At 41.1% G+C, this 22,331-nt stretch overlaps 1 protein-coding gene across 1 annotated transcript in view; it reads right to left on the reverse strand.

Moving 5' to 3' along the window:
• Nucleotides 1-22,331, reverse strand: part of KIF6 (kinesin family member 6) — a 294,225-nt gene that overhangs the window by 245,846 nt on the left and 26,048 nt on the right. The window contains exons 4-5 of the mRNA XM_084623973.1: nt 14,259-14,406; nt 4,369-4,478 (exon numbers count right to left, since the gene is read on the reverse strand). Of these exons, the coding sequence (XP_084480099.1) occupies nt 4,369-4,478; nt 14,259-14,406 (258 nt within the window). The remainder of the gene's footprint in view (nt 1-4,368; nt 4,479-14,258; nt 14,407-22,331) is intronic.

Below are 22,331 nucleotides of genomic sequence, written 5' to 3' on the forward strand. Positions count from 1 at the left end.
TTCCCCTACTGGAGAATGTAATTCTTTTTTTAAGTGCACCATTATCATAGTAGATCTTATATACAGTCTTGCCATCTACCAGGGGGAATCTAAGACCTTTTCTAAGTCACTGATTTAAATGTCAGCCAATAAATTCTTTGGATGGTGGCGGTTTGCAATTATTATTTTAGTTGTATAACAATATTAAGTGTCAAGTTTAAATGTAGACAAAAGAGGAAATGGTAAATCAAGACAGGTGTAACGTACATGTTAGCATATCAAGCAAAGTCAATTTTGTACCTACCATCTCCTTTTATCACTTTCTATCAGGTCTTCTTTTAATATATTTTGGTCAAAACCTGAATTATTTTCTTCACATTCATTAGATGCTGCCCTCACATTTAGCTTTTCAAGTACTATCAGTGAAACAATTGTGCACTTTCCATGGTTTGTGTTTATTATGTTAAACTGAATGATCTTGCATGTCATCATTCTGTGGTTATTCCTTGTGTTGAACTGGAAAGTGGCGTAAAATGTCATGAATAATACATGACTTGTTAGAATAAAGTCAGACTCTTTCTTTGTTTCACAATGGTTCACTTTCTTCTTTAAGAATCTTTTTGTTGATACTACTTTAAAAACAAATGGCATATTTACCAGCTTATTTGATCCTTTGCTTCCTGTTCCAAAGTGACATTTTTCTTCACCTCATTTATTCTTGCTCACATGGGTGAATTTCATCCGAGAGCAGAGAGCCTGCACAAGGCTCTATATGACACCTCAACTCCACATCAAAGGCTTACATAGGGTTTAACTGATGTGTTAGGCTCTGTGTGATCCTTCTGAAATGGGATGAACATCACCTTTCAGTTCTGAAGTACCTCATTGGATACATTTTTTCTATCACACTTGAATAGGTTTGTCTAGGATTTTTCCCTTCCCTAAATATTTGCTTATTATTGATTGGCTCCAAAAATGTGTGGAGCAACTATAATTCCAAGAAAGTGAGAGAAGTCACAAATGCTGAACACATCACAGGTTTTACAAAAATTGCATCTAAGTTGTACACATATAAGGGGTAATTACTTGTGCAATGGCAAACTATATAGAATAGTCATTTCCATGTGCAATAAATCATTTATGCACAATTTATACTCCTTTTTAGCCCTTAAAATGTAAGTATTGTGACAGGGTCGGACCGGATGGCTACAGGAGAGTAATAGAAGACAGATCTATTAGCCCCAGGTTAAGTAGGTCCCTTTTCCCTGGGTAAGGTAACAGGGAAGGTTCCAGAACAATCAGGAACCTTTTGGAGACAATTAAGACAGACAGGCTGATTAGAACACCTGCAGCCAATCAAGAAGCTGCTAGAATCAATTAAGGCAGGATAATCAGGGCACCTGGGTTTAAAAAGCAGCTCACTTCACTTTGTGGTGCACGTGTAAGGAGCTGAGAGCAAGAGGCACTCGGAGCTGAGAGTGAGATTGCATACTGTTGGAGGACTGAGGAGTACAAGCATTATCAGACACCAGAAGGAAGGTCCTATGGTGAGGATAAAGAAGGTGTTGGGAGGAGGCCATGGGGAAGTAGCCCAGGGAATTGTAGCTGTTGCACGGCTGTTCCAGGAGGCACTCTAGGAGGCTTTCCACAGGGCCCTGGGCTGGAACCCAGAGTAGAGGGCGAGCCCAGGTTCCCCGAAACCTCCCAACTCCTGGTCAGACACAGGAGGAGTTGACCTGGACTGTGGGTTCACAAAAACGGCCAAACTGAGGGCTGCCGTGAAGCTCCAAGGTGAGCAAATCTGCCAATAAGCACAAGACCCACCAAGGTAGAGGAGGAACTTTGTCACAGTTTTTATATATTTAAAAATTATGAAAGCCTGAATAACTTTCTTGATAAGTTTGAAATAGCTCCTTCCATGTTGATGTGATCATTAGGTGAGTCTACAGTTAGGATTTTTTTTTAATAAAAGATTCTTGATACAAAATAACCAATGAAGGGCTTTAAAAGTGTTGTCAAGTCTATTGCATAAATACTACTTTTTGGCCAATGTAACACACAAAACATGTTTAATAAATATATATATAGTAAAATAGTTACTAATCTATCTTTGAAAACTAGTTATTGTACAGCAAATAATTTGATTCTCTCTATATTACTCATACTGACACAAACTACTGTATATGGCTTACTAGGCAACTCCATTATCAATCCCAGTGCATTTCAGCCTTAATTCCACAATCAAATCTCCTTGTAATTTTTTCTTACAATACCCTAATACCAACCACAAGAGATTTTCTACTCTATCTTAATCTAGATGCAAAATAGAAACCAGTTTTGATATTGTACAATTCATTATATTAATAAACACTGAGAACTCAATTTTTAATAGTGACCTCTCTTTTTCCAGGCACACCCTAGGCTACAAATAACTGTGTCCACAATTCAAGGAATTGGATAGCTATGTGATAGCATTTGCACCCCCCAACCAATTGCAGGCACAGATATTTACACCTGCAAGAATGGACATCAGAATGAGGTTCTTTTCAAAATTAGACTCTGATTTTTCTGCAGAGTTTAAGAAACTGATGTCTAAATAAATAAATAATATGCAGTAGTACTTTTGGCCATAGAACTCAAAGAACTGTACAATGAGAGGTTTCAGAGTGGTAGCCGTGTTAGTTTGTATCAGCAAAAAGAACGAGGAGTACTAGTGGCACCTTAGAGACTAAATTTGTTAGTCTCTAAGGTGCCACTAGTACTCCTCGTTCTTTTTGTACAATGAGAGGTAAGTATAATTATCCCCATTTTCCAAAGGAGGAAAGTGAGGCACAGAGAGGTTAAGAGACTTGACTACCAACACATCTAATCAGTCACCTGACTCCATTATCTTCTGGACTACGCTACCTCATAATGGAGGCAATGCAGTCATAGCAATGGATTTTTAAAAGGTCCATATTTTATATGACTGATGAGGAACAACTCTAGTCTTTGCAGGGTGCACTTTGTCCAAAGACCTATGTAGGGTGTGACAAGCTGAATCTAAATTCTGCAGCAAAATCTCTAGACTCTGTGGTACACTATTGGAAATTTTATAGCAGTTTTGCATACATTTAAAAATGATTTATTTGTGTGTTAATATGAAAACAAGTAATTTATTTTTATATTGAATTTATGATGTTGCCACATCTTCACGTTTCAATATGCCACACATTTTTACTGACAGCACCTAAGTTGTCCTATATCAGAGCTAACATTTCACTGAGATGTATGGAGCAGTTCACACTTCTCAGAGCTATTATTTCAGGCTAGCAGGAACAAATTCAGGAACTCAACAGTGCATTAGTTTACACTTGACTCCCATATTCAAGGTTACCTTCACAACCACTATACATTCCACAACCACATAACTGAAGAATATATGAGAGCTGTGACAATGTTACACACACACACACAAATCAGTGTTTCATATAGCCTCCATATGCTCTTCAATACTGGGATAAACCGATTATCAAAATTGCTTACTCTTCAAATGTTTCAGAATGGGGTCTGAATGGGTTTTGCTAGACTGAGTTTAGGGTCTGTACATACCATGATTTACTCAGCTCAGGCAAATTTTAATAGTGCACTAAATATTTCATCAGCAGAAACTGTACTTTGATGATCATCTGTTCTGAAAAACTGTACTGCGTTTTGGAATCCCTCTTGGCCTTTATCTCCTTTACTATCACATTACATTCCACAAGGTCCTGCATTTAAAAAATAATTACTCCTGAAGGAAAAGGCGCATAACTGAAATAGGTTTCTGTGTACTAGTTTCAAGGCAATGCTGCCCTATTCTATCTGCCTTGTCACTCCTACAGCATAGGGTGAAGTGGATGAATTGTCAAGAGGAAGAACAATTACTCCTTCTCTTTTCTTGTACTATGACAGGTTTCAGAGTAACAGCCGTGTTAGTCTGTATTCACAAAAAGAAAAGGAGTACTTGTGGCATCTTAGAGACTAACCAATTTATTTGAGCATAAGCTTTCGTGAGCTACAGCTCACTTCATCGAGCTCACGAAAGCTTATGCTCAAATAAATTGGTTAGTCTCTAAAATGCCACAAGTACTCCTTTTCTTTTTTCTTGTACTGGCTCCTGTGAACCTTTCCCCCCAATAATATCAGTCTTGTACACCTTCACCTTCAATTATTCTTATCCATTTTTCACAATGTCTACACATACAAAATATAATAATGGAAGCTTTTGAAAATGTTGATAAAAATGAACTATTTTGAGTTAATTAAGTCTGAGGTCAGTATCATACAGTTTCAAATGAAAACAAGGAAACAGGGCATCTGAAAGTGATTTTTTTATCCCTGCTGATTCTTTGTAGTTTTGTTACTCACGGCAAATCTTCCAATCTGGAGGCTTCATGTCTTGGGTTCAAAAGATCATAACCACATTCATTGTAGATTTCCAAGTAGGAAACATGGGTTGTGTACACTTTGCTGCTGTCCTGAATAGGAAAGAAAATTAAAAGGGCTATAAATAGCAGCCAGAGCCCTAGGGAAAATGGACAAATTTATCACTATAGCTTCCACGCTGCCTCCTCACCCTCTCTCTCATTCTTTTGCTGGATATGTTTTACATTTTCAATTCGTGACACTTTCAAGTCTGTCCATTGCCATATGCATGAAGACCAAAAAAAAAAAAAAAGACCTATGCCCATGATTAGAAGCAAGTTCAGTCTGTTTTTTTTTTATTGGTTCCATATATCTAAAAAAGTCTGCATACACTTAGAATGTGGCAACTTGGTTACAGAACTGTATAACATACCATTTTTCACTTCTCTGACAAAAAAACATGTTACTATAAAGAGGTATACCCTCATGTTTTGGATAAAGAGATGATCCCTAAAAAAAACAACCAAAAACCGAAGATTTACTTCATTTTAGAAACTCCAGTGGCACATTGCTTTCCATGTTCTTTACCAAAATACCTAAACACTGCGTATGCTGTCAGCTATCCTTTGTAGCCCTACTTTCTTTCTGTATTCTGTATTGCCAGAATGTAAAATAATCCAACTGGTCTCTGCAGACAGAATTCTCTCCTCCCACAAAGCCAAAGCCAAACAATGTAAACCTCAAAATAATGAACTGCGATTTCCAAAGTAAAAGTGAATTAATTTATTTAATTGGATGAAATCACTGGGAAAGCACTCATTATCACACTAACAGAGGCAGTTTTCTAATCCAATTTGCTAATTTTATTTAAAAAGCTATCTTGAGACATGAACCTTTCATTGTCACGGCATAAAATATTTCTAGGATGAGATTTTTATTGATTGTGGCAGAAGAGTGTTTCAGGGAAAACTGTTTTAAAAGGCACATTATGGGTAGATGAAAAAAATAAAAAATGAGACAGAGTTTACTGGGATTGCAATTTACACAGGTAATAAATCTCCCCCAACAGAGGTAATTTACACCATGGAAAGAAGGGACAGTAAAACAGATGTCACTTTCTATGGGTGTAATTCATCTTCACCCAGGGGCATGTGAAAAAACCCTTTATGTCAGTTGAGCTCCCACCATTGGAGCTTAGGTGTGGGTGGGTGGAACACCTGCCATCATGAAAGGGGCACCTGTGCCTCTGGTGCACCATAGATGGTTTTGGGGGGCATGCTGGGAAGAGACCATTAGACTGGCACTTATGTGAATTTAATGGAAGAACCAACACATAGCTACAGGCACAGCGGCAACTCTTTCAACCCACGGAGCTGCAGGCCTTCGCTGCATAGTACTGTAGCCACATGCCTTATCACTTGGTTCGGTGGATTAACATTATCCTCCCTATTCCTCCTGAACCACTACCTAGATCCACACAAGCCCATTTACTCAAGCTTTGAATGGGGAGAAGTGAATTTCACCCTGTATTAGTGAGATCCTTCACTAAAGAGTCTACTGTATCCCTATTTGAAAAGCTAATTGCTCTTGCAGATGTCTGCATACCAATACCTGTTTTACAATGAAACCACCTTAACAGAAACATGCCATGTACTGCTAAACACTTATAATGCCTCTGGGCCTCGACAGGAACCCTGGAGGTTTTAAAGAACAGGTTGGACAAACACCTGTCAGGGATGGTCCAGGTTTACATGGTCCTGCCTCAGCGCAGGGGCTGAACTTGATGGTTTCTCAACGTCACTTCCAGCCCTACACTTCTATGATTCTGTCTCCACCATCTCCAATCCTGCTAAACTACATTTCCTCTAATGATACTTCACCCCACTTCTGAGTCTACTTCATGAACCAAGAGGGAAGTTGACATTTCACCACAAACATAGTAAAGAAACAATAACAAAGATATTTGTATAACATATTTTAAATATATTTAAATGTAATTTTGACTAGTGCACGAATATATGGAAATTTTCCCCTGTCAGCTTTTTAAAAAGGGCCCACTATAAAAGACAAGAGGAAATGAGAGAAGAGGAAGGTATGGAAAGAGACAAAGATGAAAGGAGGAAGAAACAAGAAGAGATAAGGGAGGAAAATAAAAGTGGCCAATCTGAGAGCAGAGAGGAAGCAGTGTCCGTAAATGTGTGGCTAGCTAATACTACAAAGCTCCAGTTACTTTAAGTGCCAGAAACAAGTCTGAAAAATCAAATGTTCCTGCATGCACTCTTGATAGAAATAAATATGCAAATACAACAAATCAGATGGTTATTTCTTCATCCTACATTATTATTTAATCAGCACAGTACCAGACAGAGGAAGACAAAGTCCTAGTCTCCAGGAGTTATTCTAGGGGCTCCATCTTATACACTCTTACTCATGTAGGTGTTCATGTGACTAAAATCTAGTCTTATGAATAAGGATTGGTAGGATACAGCTCTAAATACAGTACAAACATAACATGGAATGGCTGACCAGACGATAACCAGGACATAACAGTAAGCTATTTGATCAACTTACCTATTTTCACATATATTTCATTTTCACATTTGCATAAAGTTGCTAAATTAAAGAAATAAAGTTTAATTCACTCATGGATCTTATGGAGTAAAGAGGGACAAAGAACACATGAAGTCAGACAGACAATATTCAACTTTTACTTTTATTTTCTTGGCTTTGCTTCACATGGTTGATGGAATGGTAGAATGAATGACTTATATTGGTTCAGAATTATTACAGTATGTAAACAAAATTTCATTTCTATTTTGGGGAACACTGATATAAAATTGCCAAGAATATTTAATTTATTTTTCTCTTTTTCAGATGTAATGAATGACTATCAACGTCACTCTCTCTCACAACGTCTTAGAAACCTGACAATAATATTTATCTCCTGACTGTTTTTGTTTCTGCCCAATGGGAAAGTAGATCATTTTGCTGTGTTTTGGTTGAAGTGAAAACTAACTTTTAGCGGAAGTTTTTACACTTTTGATGTCAAGGACCACTTCATAAGATCCTTCGATGGCCTCCCCGCAATCCCATACCTTATCCATGGCAACAGTGCTTGGTTCTCAAACTTTTTTCCCTTCTGTGGGTCACCAAAAACAATTCCTATTTAAGAGTCACTGATTTAAAAATAACTTTAGTACAGAATGAAAAGAAACCTGTTGCTTGCTGGTTGAACACAATTTTAATTTCTTATCTAAACCATATAATAACTTTTCCAGCTAAGAAAAGGAGTACTTGTGGCACCTTAGAGACTAACCAATTTATTTGAGCATGAGCTTTCGTGAGCTACAGCATAATTTTAATTAAGATGGGAGAATGAAAAAGCAAGTTTTAAGCCACTCGAGATTTTTCTAGACTGTTTTCGCATCTCTAATGAAGCGCACAGGTGTTGGGATGCTAATCTCCTTTTTTAAGGAGAAAAAATTCACCAGATGAATAGGGTCCATACAATGCTCACTGCAACACTCAAATCCCACAATGGCCCTCCTCTGTGAGAGGGGGAGGAACAGGCTGAGCAGCCATGCAGGCTTGGAGGGGTACTGTACTCTTTGCTTGTTACAGAGTAGGACTTTATGCCAGGCCCAAGTGCGCTAGCACAGTTGGGGGAGGAGCTACTGATTCAACATCTATGGGGTTACATGGGTCCTATGACAGGGTGCTGACCAGGAACTGCTGAGCAAGCCCTCTGTCACTCCAGCTCCAAGTAAGGGAGGTGAATTGGACTGACTAGAGGAACCTGAGTCTGATTGGCAGAGCCGCAACAGCTGCCAGCCTGATTAGCCTGAGGTTATACACAGGCATAGAGGAAGGAAGGAAGCAAGGGTGGTGGGGAGAAGCCAAGAGAGTGGAAAGAGAGGGGTAGCTCTCCCCTCCTGGCTGCAGAAAGAGAAGCCCCTAAGGCTGGGACCCCCAGCAATATGTGATGAGAGTTGGTGGGTTTGCACTGTGTAAATAAACTGCACCGGTGACTGCTGAGCCAAAAGGTCTCTGAGTGATTTTTGGAACAGAGCAGAGACAGGACCAAGAGAGGCCCTGCTACGCCCTGTTACATGTGGGGGCTTGTCCAGGACCTGAGCCAGTGCAAGAGTTTGGTGGCCCAGAGATAGAGGAGACCCAGCAGTGGCTGGTAAAGCAGCAGGAAGAAATGCAGAAGGCTATGCAAGATTTTTAGCATGCCCACCATGTAGAGAGGCAGGTCTTGCTTACTTGGCAGGCTGAGCAGCAAAGGAACCTGCAGGACTTTATACAGGAGCAGACCAGCATCCAACAGCAGCTCCTGCAGAGGATGGTGAGTCCTACGGGAGGGATGGCTCGTGGGCACCCGGCCTAGGACTATGTAAAATGGGCCCTGTGGATGACCCACACGTGTTCCTCTGCATGTTTGAGTAGATAGGGCAACCTGGGCCCTGAGGCTGGCTCCCTACCACACCAAAGAAGCTCAAGCAGCCTACATGGCCCTGAGCGAAGAACAGGCCAGTAACTACAATGCAGTTCAGGAGGCCATCCTAGATTGGGTGGGGCTGTCTTCAGAGAAATACCAGCAGAAGGTCCGTTTGGCAAGGTGGACATGGGATTTGCGGCTCCAGGAGTTTGCCCAGAGGTTGATGGCCTGAGCCACCCGCTGGCTGAGACCCAGCATCCAGACATTGGGGGAGATAATGGACGTGTTGGTCCTAGAAAAGTTTTTACAGAGCATCCCTGAGAACATACAGGTATGGGTTAGGCATCAACCAAGTATGGTAGAGGAGGGCTGTGAAACTGACTGAGGAATACGCAGAGGCCGACTTCCCCAGGAAAGAGGGGTGGCCCTATGAGGACATAGAGTCTGGGAGAAAGGGCCTGGAGCAGAAGAGGCCTGAGCGGCTCCTCCGGGGGCCTGACCGATGACTTGTTGGCAGTGTGGGCAACCAGGACATAACAAGGGGAACTGCCCATACATGGAGTGCGAGTTCTGCAGCTGGACTAATGCTGGAGGGCAGGGGTAGGGGCAGAAACTGTCCACCATACCTGTGATGGTGGGGAGGGAACCCAGGCGGGGGGAATTAGTAGATACGGCCTCAGCCTGCTTGCTTATCCAGCGGTAGCTAGTAAAGCCACGATGGCTGATTCCCGGAGCCAGGATGGACCTTGAGTGTGTCCACGGGGATAAAAGACAGTGCCCTATGGCCCAGGTGCCCCTCAAGGTCCAGGGCAAGTTTCAGTGGAAACAAGTCGGGGTAGTCGAAGGGCTGCCTTACCCGGTGGTGGTGGGCACAGACTGGGAGCCCTTCCCATGAGGGACAGGAGGCAGTGGAAAGAAGCCCAACGTGGGGAAAATGGGAGGTCCCCTGAAGAAGTGGGTGGAACCATCCAAGGCACAGATCCTTGGTAAGGAGTGAGACCAATCTCCTCTGGAGAATGAGGTACAAACCCTTAAACAACAGAGCCCGAGGGGGGAAGGAAACAGGGAAGGGGAGGCCTCCGGCCCAGGACCCTTATCAAAGGAGACAGGCCCGACGGAGCCCCCTTCAAGGCAACCCCCAGGAGAACGGACATAGGCCCTGTGTGCCAGGCTGGTGGAACCGGAGGCCCTGCATGTCTAGGGGGAGATAAAGATCAATCCCAAAACCCTGCAAGAAGGGAAAGAGGAAAAAGAGGGGGGGCACCCATTGGGGTGTGAATGGTGTGAGGACCTGTGGGTAGTGATAGACCTATAGGGGCATCCACCCCTTACACAATGTAAATTCTGTGGGTGGGGGATACAGGAACCCCACAAGGAAGACCCCAAGGCTCACTAGAAGGTAGAAGGAGAACTCCCCCGCACTGCCCCATCCGGTAGAGAGAAGAGGGGAGAGGCAAGGACAAACCTGGAGGTTCAGTAAGGGGGGGAGGTGTGTTACAGGGTGCTGACCAGGAACTGCTGAGCCAGCCTTCTGTCACTCCAGCTCCAAGTAAGGGAGAATAGGAGCTGACTAGAGGAACCTGAGCCTGACTGGCAGAGCTGCAACAGCTGCCAGTCTGACTAGCCTGGGGCTATATACAGGCACAGAGGAAGGAAGCAAAGGTGGAGGGGAGAAGCCAGAGAGTGGAAGAAGAGGGGTAGCTCTCCCCTCCTGGCTACTAGACAGAGAAGCCCCTAAGGTGGGACCTCCAGCAATATGTGGTGAGAGTTGGTGGGTTTGCACTGTGTAAATAAACTGCACCGGGGACTGCTGAGCCAGAAGGTCTCTTTGTGATTGTTGGAGCAGAGAAGAGGCAGGACCAAGGGGGGCTGTGCTACGCCCTGTTACCAGTCCAAAACTCATCCTAGGCTGGAATAGTAGCTTTGGAGAGGTAGCACACTACAACTCCACAGCAAGCCTGCAAATTGGAGGAATTGGCCCACTAGCAGGGTCTTGGAATCTATTTCCACCCACACATGCTTAGTTCCCTGCAAAAAGACTGAATATTCATGCTTTGTGAAGAGGTATGAATTCCATACTCAAAAAATTAGGAAGCCCCCTTCAGAACTGCCATAGGGAGACTCAAGAGCTTCAGGCATTATTAACATCATTCATGTTCCTCCGTTAATCAGTCAACATTTCCATTTTACTCTATATATAAGCATTTCAAGTTTTAACTCCTCTGTAAAAATTTATGCAAGGCTGATTATGGCATAAAAGGTCAGGCAAGATTTAAAAAAAGTACCAAAATTAACAAGAATTAAATTTGGCAATTTTTCTCTTACTAAAATACAAACAGCTGGCATAATGCCTTTGGCTACGGAGGCAAGCTTCCAACTTTCTTTGGTCACAAGTGAAATATATTGCAAGGTTTCCAACCTAGTGATTTCCCACAAACCCACCATTAACCAGAAAAGTATCTTGCATAATTCATAAGTGCCCGTGTTTCCTCATCTGTAACATGCAAATAATGGTACTTAAACTCCTTCGTAAAGCAGTTTAAGATCTATGGATGAAAAGTAGTATAAAAGAACTAAATACTGGGAAGAATTATTAGAGATACCAGTTGTACTCCATAATTAAGACTGAGTAGTGTTTTTGCACTTAAAAGCAAGGACTCAACCTCTATGTATGAAAAATACAGCATTTAGTCCCCCCAAAATTACAGCATTTACTTTTTAAATATAGAATGGTATTTCTAGGAATTTACAAGTAAATCACTTAAATAATTTAGGAGTTAAAATTAATTTTAAAATGGCTTCTTTAAAAAATGTAGACATTACTGTCAGACTGTTGTTGTTGTTATTGTCCTGAATGAACTTAACAGAACAATGCAGATGCGTCAAACCTCCCATGTTGTTTAAACTCACTAAAATCTTGTGTATAAACTACAATGGAAGATTTTTAATTATGGGCAGATGAATGAGCCTGTTATTCTTCATAAATGAATGTTTCTTCTTCATCAGAGGATGAAGAATAATACTCTTTTACAGAGAAGCCCACAAGAACTGTCCACATGCATGTGCACGGGAAAGCTGGGAATGAAGGAGGCAGGGGAAAACTAGGGTATACACTCCAGCTTCTTTGTGATACACTAGCAAAAACAAAGCAGCTGTAAACCCAGCTGGATTGGCAAGTATGCTGTCGCTGCCATGCACTGCTCTCTTGTACATAAGTAGCCAAGCGTACTGGTGAAACTGGCAATAAAAATTAAATTTTAAAAAATTATTTAAGGTTAAGATCTTAAAATCATTGAAAATATCATTTGGTAACATTCTTTGAATTTCTTGTTTAGTGATCCTATATGAAATTTTAAATTTAGAAACCCACGTATATTTCCAGAAAATGCTACTTTAAGATTAAATTACAGCTGAAAGTATATTGACTGTGATTGTAAACTCTTCAGGGTTTGGGCTGCCCTTGTGTTACGGCTGTACAGAGCCTAGTAGAGTGGGAGTCTGCTACCTGATTGAGGATTCTAGTTGCTACCACAATACAAATAATAAATAACAATATAAATAGTTTACATTCCCACATTATATGGATGTTGTATTTAATCCTTAAACAACACATTATAAACCCAGGAAATTCAGTTAAGGTTAAACTCAAAAGAAATCCAAACAGAAATGCACAGTTAGGGCACCAAAACAACCTTAACTTCACTCTGCAGTGACACCATGCAAAACCATATGATTAAGTTTTTGTGACTGCAGATTATATTATGCTGAATTTTAAAGAAATATTAGATTGCTTCTTTTCGTCCCTTCATGTTGTCACTACAGGGCCAAGGTAATGTTACTTGGGTGGCCCAATCACATTTCAATATCTTGACATGGCTAGATTTCTTTTAAATTTAACCTTAACTCTGAATTAACTGGATTTATAAACACTAGGCTTCCAAATAACTAACATTTATGTAATGTATTTTACCTTAACTATCTAATATGTGCTCTCAGATGCAACTCCATCTTAATGCAGTTTTTGTCTGAAAATTATTATTAGGGGCAGCCTCTGCTCAGGAAAAAATTAGAAAATGGAATAACAGGTAAGGTTAGAAAAAGAGGTAGAGTAGGAGTGGTGAATTAGAAGGACTCCAAATTAAGGGCACAGGGAAGAGATGGAGAAATTGTGGTTAACCTTTCATTATTTAATATTAACCACTTTCTGTCTTACACTGAAATCAAATCCATGATCTCGTCACACAAAGAACTTCCACTAGCTTCAACAGAAGTGCTGCAAGTGGAACATCGGCAAAACTGGCCCTATGAGTATAATTTACTACCTTTGAAAGTATTCTATTTACAATTTTTAACTAGTCTTTTAGGTCTAGGTACCTTTTTAAAGCAGATCTGAAGACACTATTAAAAAGTTAAATATGTAACAGATGCCATACAAGTGCATCATGAGAAAAATGCATTATGGGCAAAAACTTTCATCACATCTTTTTACTATTTACAGCTTTACTTGTTCATGTGGCATACATGTGTAGCTATGTCGAGAAACTTGCATAATGTCTGCCCACTCTATGCCAGACTTCAGTCACCAAATGAGTCTCTTACTCATATTAGCATGTATAAGTGTATTACATACATATTTAAAGTTAAAGAAGAGACACACATACAAAAAGGATTATTGCGGTTTGGATGTCTTTGCTTTTGAAAAATTAAACTGGCTGAGATATTGAAATTTGAAACTGTTTCCCCACAATATTTTACTAAATAGTTGTGATTATGGACCTGTGAGATTTAAGTGGTCATACTATATACTGTGACCATGCAATTAACATGGATTAGTATAATCTAGTAAAATAATCCTGTTAAGTAAGTAACCTAATTTTTTAAAGACCTTCATTAAAGTTTATCCAAGAAAATCAAGTTGTATTATGAATTTTACAAATACTGCATGAAGTTAATATTATGAGCTTCACTCAAACACACAAAAAGCAAGGTAGTTCAAATGATGGGTTAAAATACTGGTTGATGGTTCATCTTCTATTTGCTCTTCTTGGCCTAAGGTTATATAGGATTACGAATTTTCATACTTCATCTGTGCATTGCAACACTTATCATAGGCATAATAATAGTGGATGATGACACAGCCAAATATTTGACCAGACACCACTCTGGGCGAGCCTGAAAGCAGTACTCTCAAAAAATAAGACATTGGAATAATTCTAATGGTGTCCACTATTTTTCAGTGTCTGGCAATAACCTGGTCATCCACCACACATGATGACTTTATGGTAAGGCTACAGTGTCAGGCTAGATTTCACGCTAATATGCATTTCTTTCGTTTGGTGGGTTCAAGTCAGGTCTTATTGTAACATTACCACTAAAATTGTTTCCTGTGATTCAATGCAGTATTAGTAAATCAGATTTTTTTTAAAGAAAATGAAAGGACAAAGATCTGTACCTTCTCCAACTGCTGAAAAATGTAAGACAGAGTCCTGGGAATGATGCCTCGATCACTGTAACGCTCTGCTCCCCCAGTGATGGTAAAAGTCTTTCCACTGCCCGTCTGCCCATATGCAAAGATAGTGCCATTATATCCTGCTAGAGCACTAAAAAATGAAGGAATAGATAACACAAGTTGCATACAGTACCTTTTCCATGGTTATCTCTTATAGCTTCATCAAGAACCTGATCCAATGCCCATTGTAGTCAATGGGAATGTTTCAATTGTCTTCAGTGGGCATTTGGATCAGGCTCAAACAAATTTATTTTAGATCAGATGGAGTTTCAAGATTTTCATGACCTCAATAGAAAGCAATTATGTTCTGACTCATTCCATAATTAAATATCCGAATTACCATTAGATTCTAACAAAGTTTATTATTATGTACATACTTTGTGTCCCTATCACCATACTATTTAAGTGAAAATGAAGAGTTGGTAATGGGCTATAGAGAATCTTTAATCTCTTATCCAACCCAGCCTGAATTCAGTCGCTTGGTGGTGACTAAAATAGGCAGCACATGATAGCCATTCAATAGCCTGTGTGAAGTGAGTTTGATAATCCCAGTCCAGTTTCTAGTGGAAAAGTTGTGCAAATCACAAAAAAATCACAATCATCCATTAATCTTGTTGACAGTCTCAGCAGAGAAGCCAAAAAGCCAACTGTCCTCTTATCCTTAGACGTGGGTCCACGAAGTCAGGGCTAAAGCACATTGAGGTGCCAATGTGTTTAAAGCTCCCATTGCTGCTGTCCATACTGTGCTTTATATGTGCATAAATAAGAAACATAAGCCTCCAGAAATACCAATCTGCACCTTTAATGAGTGCTTACCACAGAGACTGGTCTTTAAAAAAATGTTGGAAGGTTATCAGAAGAATTAAATTCATGATCTGGTAACCCAGTATCACAGCATCAGTTTGGGAGCAAGCTAGATGCCTTGCTGGCTATACTGTGAGGCAACTAAGACAGTTTGTGCTGCCGCGGAAAGGCCGAGAACCCATGAAATAGTGTGGAGGCACTGAAGTGTCCCACCCATCATAACTCAGTTCTCCACAAGTGGCCTGAGATCCTAGAATCACTGAATATTATGGTTGGAAGAGACCTCAGGAGATCATCTAGTCTAATCCCCTGTTAAAAGCAGGACCAACCAAAGCAAGATCCCTGGGTTTTCCTCATGCTCCTTACAATATCCACATATTTGGAAGGCTAAGCTTACTGCCCACCCTCTCCGCAACTGAACAATGTGTAGGAAATTCCATAAACAGAAATTTCAGTGTCAAATCCATTAATATTTCTAATAATGCTCATCATTATGGTATCTCCTCATATACAGCACAAGATGGTCCTTTGTTTTTATAAGTTTCTCTTGGGCAAACTAATCTAGATGTAAAAGCAGATCCAGTGACACATATGAACACTCTTTTAGGGAAAGTAAGTATGTCCAAAATTTTGGGGAAACAGTAAAGAATCGGAAAACAGTTCATAGATTCTATTCTATTCAGGTTCTTATACTGTGTCACTCACCAAGGTATCCTAGTACCTTCCAGAAGTGCATGGTGACATGACTAGCAGTAGTCATGTGTTGGTCTCTCTTTTTCCCTTCCTTTTCCCAGGAACGAAACTGTATGTGGATTTTTAAAAAAAATTGCTCATGCTATTTACTTTTAAGAGTGAAGAGTAGGTCAAGTTTGCAATTGGAATGAAAAATTGGAATGAGTGTTGTGGTGGTTCATGGATCCTAAAGTAGTTCTTTCTACAGCCTTGGACTGGCTACAAAAAAGGCTCTTGTCTCTTGCATAAATGAAAGTTACTATTATGATAGACAGTTTTATTGTGACAGAGGAGCAGAGTTGTTGATTATGGTCCTCATTCTGGAACTTTAGGCAACCTTTAAGGTAAGCCTGGGCCCAGACCCTTAAAAATCTTGAAGATAAGGACTGAGACTTGAATCTGACACAGTATTTTAGCGGGACTCAGTGTAGTGAGATGACAGTGGACCTTGCATACTTCCAGAACCCTGTGCTTCTGTGGAGGTGCACTGCTGAACTCTGTACTAATTATAATTTACCCTGGAATAACTGTTTCATGCTCAGGTAGACTGCACTGCTGTTGTCCCACTAAGAGGTAGTCAAGGCAAATATTAATAAGGCTGGATCACCTTTTGAAAAGTTAGGATGCACTCTCCTAGGTAAATGTAGATGATAGAATGTGGACACTGCTACGTGAGAGTTTAGGTCACTCATGAATCCAAGAGCCCAAATGATGGCACACAGTCTCCTAGTTCGCTGTCAATGGCAGAACACATCACTCATGAATCCAGGAGCATTCCCAAACTGCAAACTGATCTGACCAGGAGACTGCACCGTGGCTGGAAACTCAGCTGCCAACCACAATAACCTCTGTCATATTTGAATGTAACTTCAACCAACTGTTCATCCATAAACTGATTTTGACCAAGCATGGACAATCATGAGAACAGTGATATTGCTGTATATTGTGAAGGACAGATTGAGCTGTGTGTCATCCCACTTCCGTGATCAACTGAGACATTTTTTATTAATGAATTTAGATAATTTACAGGATATGAGAGTATGTATTTGAAGGTTTCTGGTCCTGGTTTTGTTTGTAGAGAGAGAGTTTTAATGCAATGAACAAAGAGCATTCTCTTTAACTATGGAGATCTGGATTTCATTACTGCTAAGGTGGTATAGTTTAATGGAACTATTTGTATATAAAAATATGGCTAATGGTTTTTTTATTAATACATGGCAAACGTTCCTTCACTACTTACCAGCAGAGATTCATACTTTTTGTTAAATAAGACCTTGAGGACGGAATGTCTGAGATATGAATGCAAGTTTTGGATATTTGCCCAGACCTCCCTGAGATAATATATATGTAGGTATATGGATATATGAATTATGCTTTTCTTTTCTTAATTTCATGTATACATTTTAAAGTCTATATTGATTTTACTGGGCATATTAGTGTATATGTTTTATTTGTCCAAGTTTACCTTGGGGGTAAAGACTTAAGACTATTTTTTTTTGCCATTTTTAACTTCATTTCAGATTAATTATGGTAAACTGCCCCAGAATACTCCTGGAAAACAAGTACTTTGCTACCAGCCGTATATCAGCTCCTACATTCTATGGTGATTGACTCAAGGCAGAAATTGTGGTCATTACTTTGTATCTTCACTTTTCTGTAAAACACAGATAATTGGAAACAATCACCCAAAAGTAGTTAAAATTAGAAACTGGATAAGTATTCACCCTACTTTTTACTACAATATTCATATGGCCAATTGAACTAGGACTCGACAGTCTGCATTTGACAGGACAGATTATAAAATCTCTGGATTCAGGAATGCCAAATTCCTCTTTTTTCTTTCAGCAACTGTAGTTTATAAAGACTTCCCCTAAATTTATACATGTCATAAACTGTTTTTCCACATTTCAAACTCCTCTTACAATAAATTCAAAGGGAGCAATAAAAGGGATAAATTAATTAGGGAAGAATTATCCTCCTGATAAGATTTACAGACCCCAAAAGTAGATTTAATATATTTAGTCTAAAGACCCTACCAACTTTGCATAAACGAAAAAGAGCAAAAATATTCTTGTGCATTTTTTGTTTATAGATAAAGTGATAAGCCAAGATAAGAAAAAATGTTTCTTTCTTGTCTAAGAGGAAGGGACCATGTATAGATAGGCTGCTGGTCTGGCACCATGAGAGATGCAAAGGGTCTCCACCTTAATAAAGCTTATTTGAAAACCTGAGAGATTGCCAAATTGCTCAGTTTAATCCACTACACTAGGATATCAAAGAAAAACAAACAGAAGTATACTGACAGCAACTACAGCCAACATCTGCTCCTAATGACCAAAAATACCCCATGAAGTCAGGGAATAGTTGGATTTTAGCTTCCAGATGTTAAAAAGCCAATACAAACAGCATCAAGATTAGGAAACGCCCAATCCATCTACTCAAGGAATTTGTAGAGTACCTATCAACACAGTATCTGAGTGCTCAGTACAATAATGGTGAATCACAGAGCTGCCCTTAAGTGAATCTGCTTCTTGCCTCTTCTAGGTTTGGGATCTTACTGATCTTCCTTCCTTTCCTGTTCTTCTTCACAGTTGTCGTAGTTCCACAACTTCAGTTATTGTGCTGAGGCGTCTGCAAAAAGGTGTACTTTGCAGTGTAGTCTGGATATGGTCACACTTAGCCTTACAGTATTATCTTCCCCTGGTGTCTCTTTTACTCCTGGGGGAATTCTGCACCACTGCACATGCACAGACTTTATGTCCCCCACAGATTTCTTTGCTTCCCACGGAAAAATGACTTTCTTATGGTGAAACAAAGGGAAGCCACAAGAGCAGTCATACAACTCTTCCCAACAGTATATTTCGGGTGCCCAGGGCAGCCAGCAGAGAGGTAAATCACTGTGGGGCACGACTGGGGAAGACCCAGCTTGTGGCTCCTACCCTGTGCCGGACTCAGCTGCTAGTCCCAGCTGGGCTGGAGAGGACGGGACTTCCTCTTTCTCTGCCCCTGCATGGCATCTCAGAGCTATCCCCAGATTTCTCCCCCAGCTGTAGAAAGCTTTGCAAATTGCCCCTCCCCCCCACATGTTTTCTGCATCCATCGCTCCTCAGCTGCAGGGGGAGGGATCACTGTACAGGAAGCTGCTCCCTCATCCGCCCAACCCCCGTGCATCCAGACCTCCTCATACCCAGACCCTCCTGCTGAGCCTCACCTTCCCCGCCCCACCCAGAACCCACCTGACGAGCCCCACTCCCTCTGCACCTGGACCACGCCAACAAGCTACCCACACCTGGATCCCCACCCTACCAAGCCCTGCTGAGCCTCATGCCCCCCACACACACACCCAGAACCCCCCACAGTGAGCCCCATTCCCTCTACACCTGGACCATACTGACAAGCCACCCAGATCCCCACCCTACCAAGCCCCAACCATCTGCACCTGGATCCCCACCCCACTGAGCCCCACTCCCCCAGCATCTGGATCCCTCCCACTGATCTCCCCAGAACCCCCTGCTGAGCTCTATCCCCCACCCCACACTCAGACCCCTCTGCTGAGCCCCAACCTCCTTTCACCTGGACCCCCCCTGCACAGTCCCATTACCATTACACCCAGAATCCCCCAACAAGCCCCTGTGCATCCAGGTCCCCCCTGCACCCAGATCCCCCATTGAGCCGCCCGCACCCAGATTGCCCCACACAGAACCCTCTCAACCCACACCCATACTAATCCCCTCCACAGTTGGATCCTGCCATGCTGAGCCTGCCTGCCCGCACCTGGCACAGAGGGACAGGACCCTCGGGTGTTTCTGAGGCAGGTCCAGTCCTTGCACTGTGTCAGGGTTGGGTGCAGCCTCACCGCTGAGTCCGTGTCCCAGGGGGCGAGCTGCACAGTGATCTACCACCTCTCTGCAGCCAGTGGCCTGTGCTCCCCAATGCCATGCTGGAGCCTCCACATTTATTTGATAAATAACATTTTCAGAATTCTGCAGAATTTTAAAATACTGTGTACAGAATTTTTTATTTTTTGGTGCAGAATGCCTTCAGGAGTACTCTTTCCAGCACAAAAGCATCAGACTAAGAATTACCACAACTGCATACAAAGAGCCAAATTTCACACTCCTTACTTGGGGAAAACTCCCACTGCAAACAAATGGGAGTTTTTTGTGTAAGGCATACAGGATTTGGCCGTAAGTTTGAAGTAAATACTAGAACATATTGATCTACCTTCTGAATGATCTGCAAAAAGATTCTACACAGACTGTGGACAAATGAAGGTAGAGGCAGTGCTAGCCAACTGGGGGCCTTAAGGAGGAATATTTTTGCCCCCCACAACACACAATAAAAAGCAAATGGGGGCCCCCTTGAGCTGCTCAGGATCCTAAGCCATTGCTTAGTCTGCTTATGCCTAGTGCCAGCTCTGAACCAAGGTCAGTAAAAAAAGGTTCCAGTTCCATGTTGTTATTTTTATAGTTAATGACAGGAGCACCCAGAGAGCCCAACCCAGCTCAAAGGCCCCACTGTGTCGGACACTGTACAGAAATGCTGGTTATGACTCCCTAGTTAAGGCTGAGTTCTGTTTTGCAATTAAAGCAGGGATTCAAACCCTTTGTTTTGTATGAAAAATACAGTGCATCTTCCCCAAATGTACAGCACTTATTTTTTTAGTACAGAATAAATGGAGAATTTTCAAGTAAATCCATTAATTAATTGAAGAGTTAAATTAAGAACTAAAACCTTTAAGAAATTTAGCATCCTTGTCAGTCTTTTCATTGTCTCCAATCATCTTAACAACAGAATAACACACACTCTTCAAACTTCCTGTACAGTTCACTGAAATTTCTTGCATAGGCTATATTTGAGGAAATTAGGCAGTAATTAAGCTAAGTTATTAATGATTTTTATATCTAATTACAATAGGCTTCAACAGGGTCAGGTCATCAGCTCAGGTAACTTGTAAGTGGGGACACTAGACGTAACTCAACCAGTCATCACTCTTCCCCTGCCGTTAATGTGCATGCAATGTTTCTATTTGCCACCAATGAGTCAATGGTATGAGGGGGACTATACTCCTGTGGAAGTGTTCTCAATGTTAGATTGCTTGGCCCAACTGTCACTGATCTTTAAATATTCTGTGGCTGTATGTTAACTTAGGCATCAGTGCTTGCAAGATTTCCGACAGTAGTGTTAACTTGGCTCCACACACTTCTTTCTTCTACTCAATATTCCCCTACTCTCACATACATGGATACGATCCAGTGCGAAGAATCTTACATTGTTAATTACAAAGTCATGATTTACAATTTGATAAAGCATATGCCGTGTTACATTTTAGTTCACTTACATATTCAAACATACTGCTACCTAAATAACCCATTCTTCTCTCTTTGCCTCTTCAAACGATGGAGCATTTGTGATGGGTTGGATCACAGAAACCCCCTTGGGAACTGCCAACTGATGTGCTGAAACTACTTCTAACTCGTTTTCCCTGCCAGCTTGAGGGTTCAGTGCCCTGCCTGGTTTGAGCGAGACATGCTAGCTTGCTACAAACCCAGTTTCAGGTCTGAACAACGTCCCCCAAAAGCCGCAGGCTTAACTAAAAACAGCTTAAGAAGTGTTCCTGTCTCTAACACAGATGCCCAGCTCCCGATGTGGTCCAAACCCCAAATAAATCTGTTTTACCCTGTATAAAACTTAGAGGATAAACTCATAAATTGTTCACCCTCTATAACACTGATAGAGAGATATGCACAGCTGTTTGCCCCTCCAGGTATTAATACATACTCTGGGTTAATTAATAAGTAAAAAGTGATTTTATTAAATACAAAAAGTAGGATTTAAGTGGTTCCAAGTAATAACAGACAGAACAAAGTGAATTACCAAGCAAAATAAAATAAAACATGCAAGTCTAAACCTAATACTTGTCTGGCTCAAGAAAGCAACTACAGATGAAATCTCACCCTCAGAGATGTTTCAATAAGCTTCTATCACAGACTGGATGCCTTCCTAATCTGGGCACAATCATTTCCCCTGGTACAGCCCTTGTTCCAGCTCAGGTGTAGCTAGGGAATTTCTCATGATTGCAGCCCCCTTTGTTCTGTTCCACTCCCTTATATATCTTTTGCATAAGGCGAGAATCCTTTGTCCCTCTCTGGGTTCCCACCCCTCCTTCTAAATGGAAAAGCACCAGGTTAAAGATGGATCCCAGTTCAGGTGACATGATCACATGTCACTGTAAGACTTCAAGCCCTCATTCCTCCCAGACTGACTCACAGGAAGGCCTGCAAGCAAACAGAGCCATCCACAGTCAATTGTCCTGGTTGATGGGAGCCATCAAGATTCCAAACCACCATTAATTGCCCACACTTTGCATAATTACAATAGGACCTCAGAGTTATATTTCTAGTTTCAGATACAAGAGTGATACATTTATACAAATAGGATGACCACACTCAGTAGATTATAAGCTTTGTAATGATACCT

This window comes from Lepidochelys olivacea, assembly GCF_965140295.1.
Source record: "Lepidochelys olivacea isolate rLepOli2 genome assembly, chromosome: 3".
Classification (NCBI taxonomy): domain Eukaryota; kingdom Metazoa; phylum Chordata; order Testudines; family Cheloniidae; genus Lepidochelys; species Lepidochelys olivacea.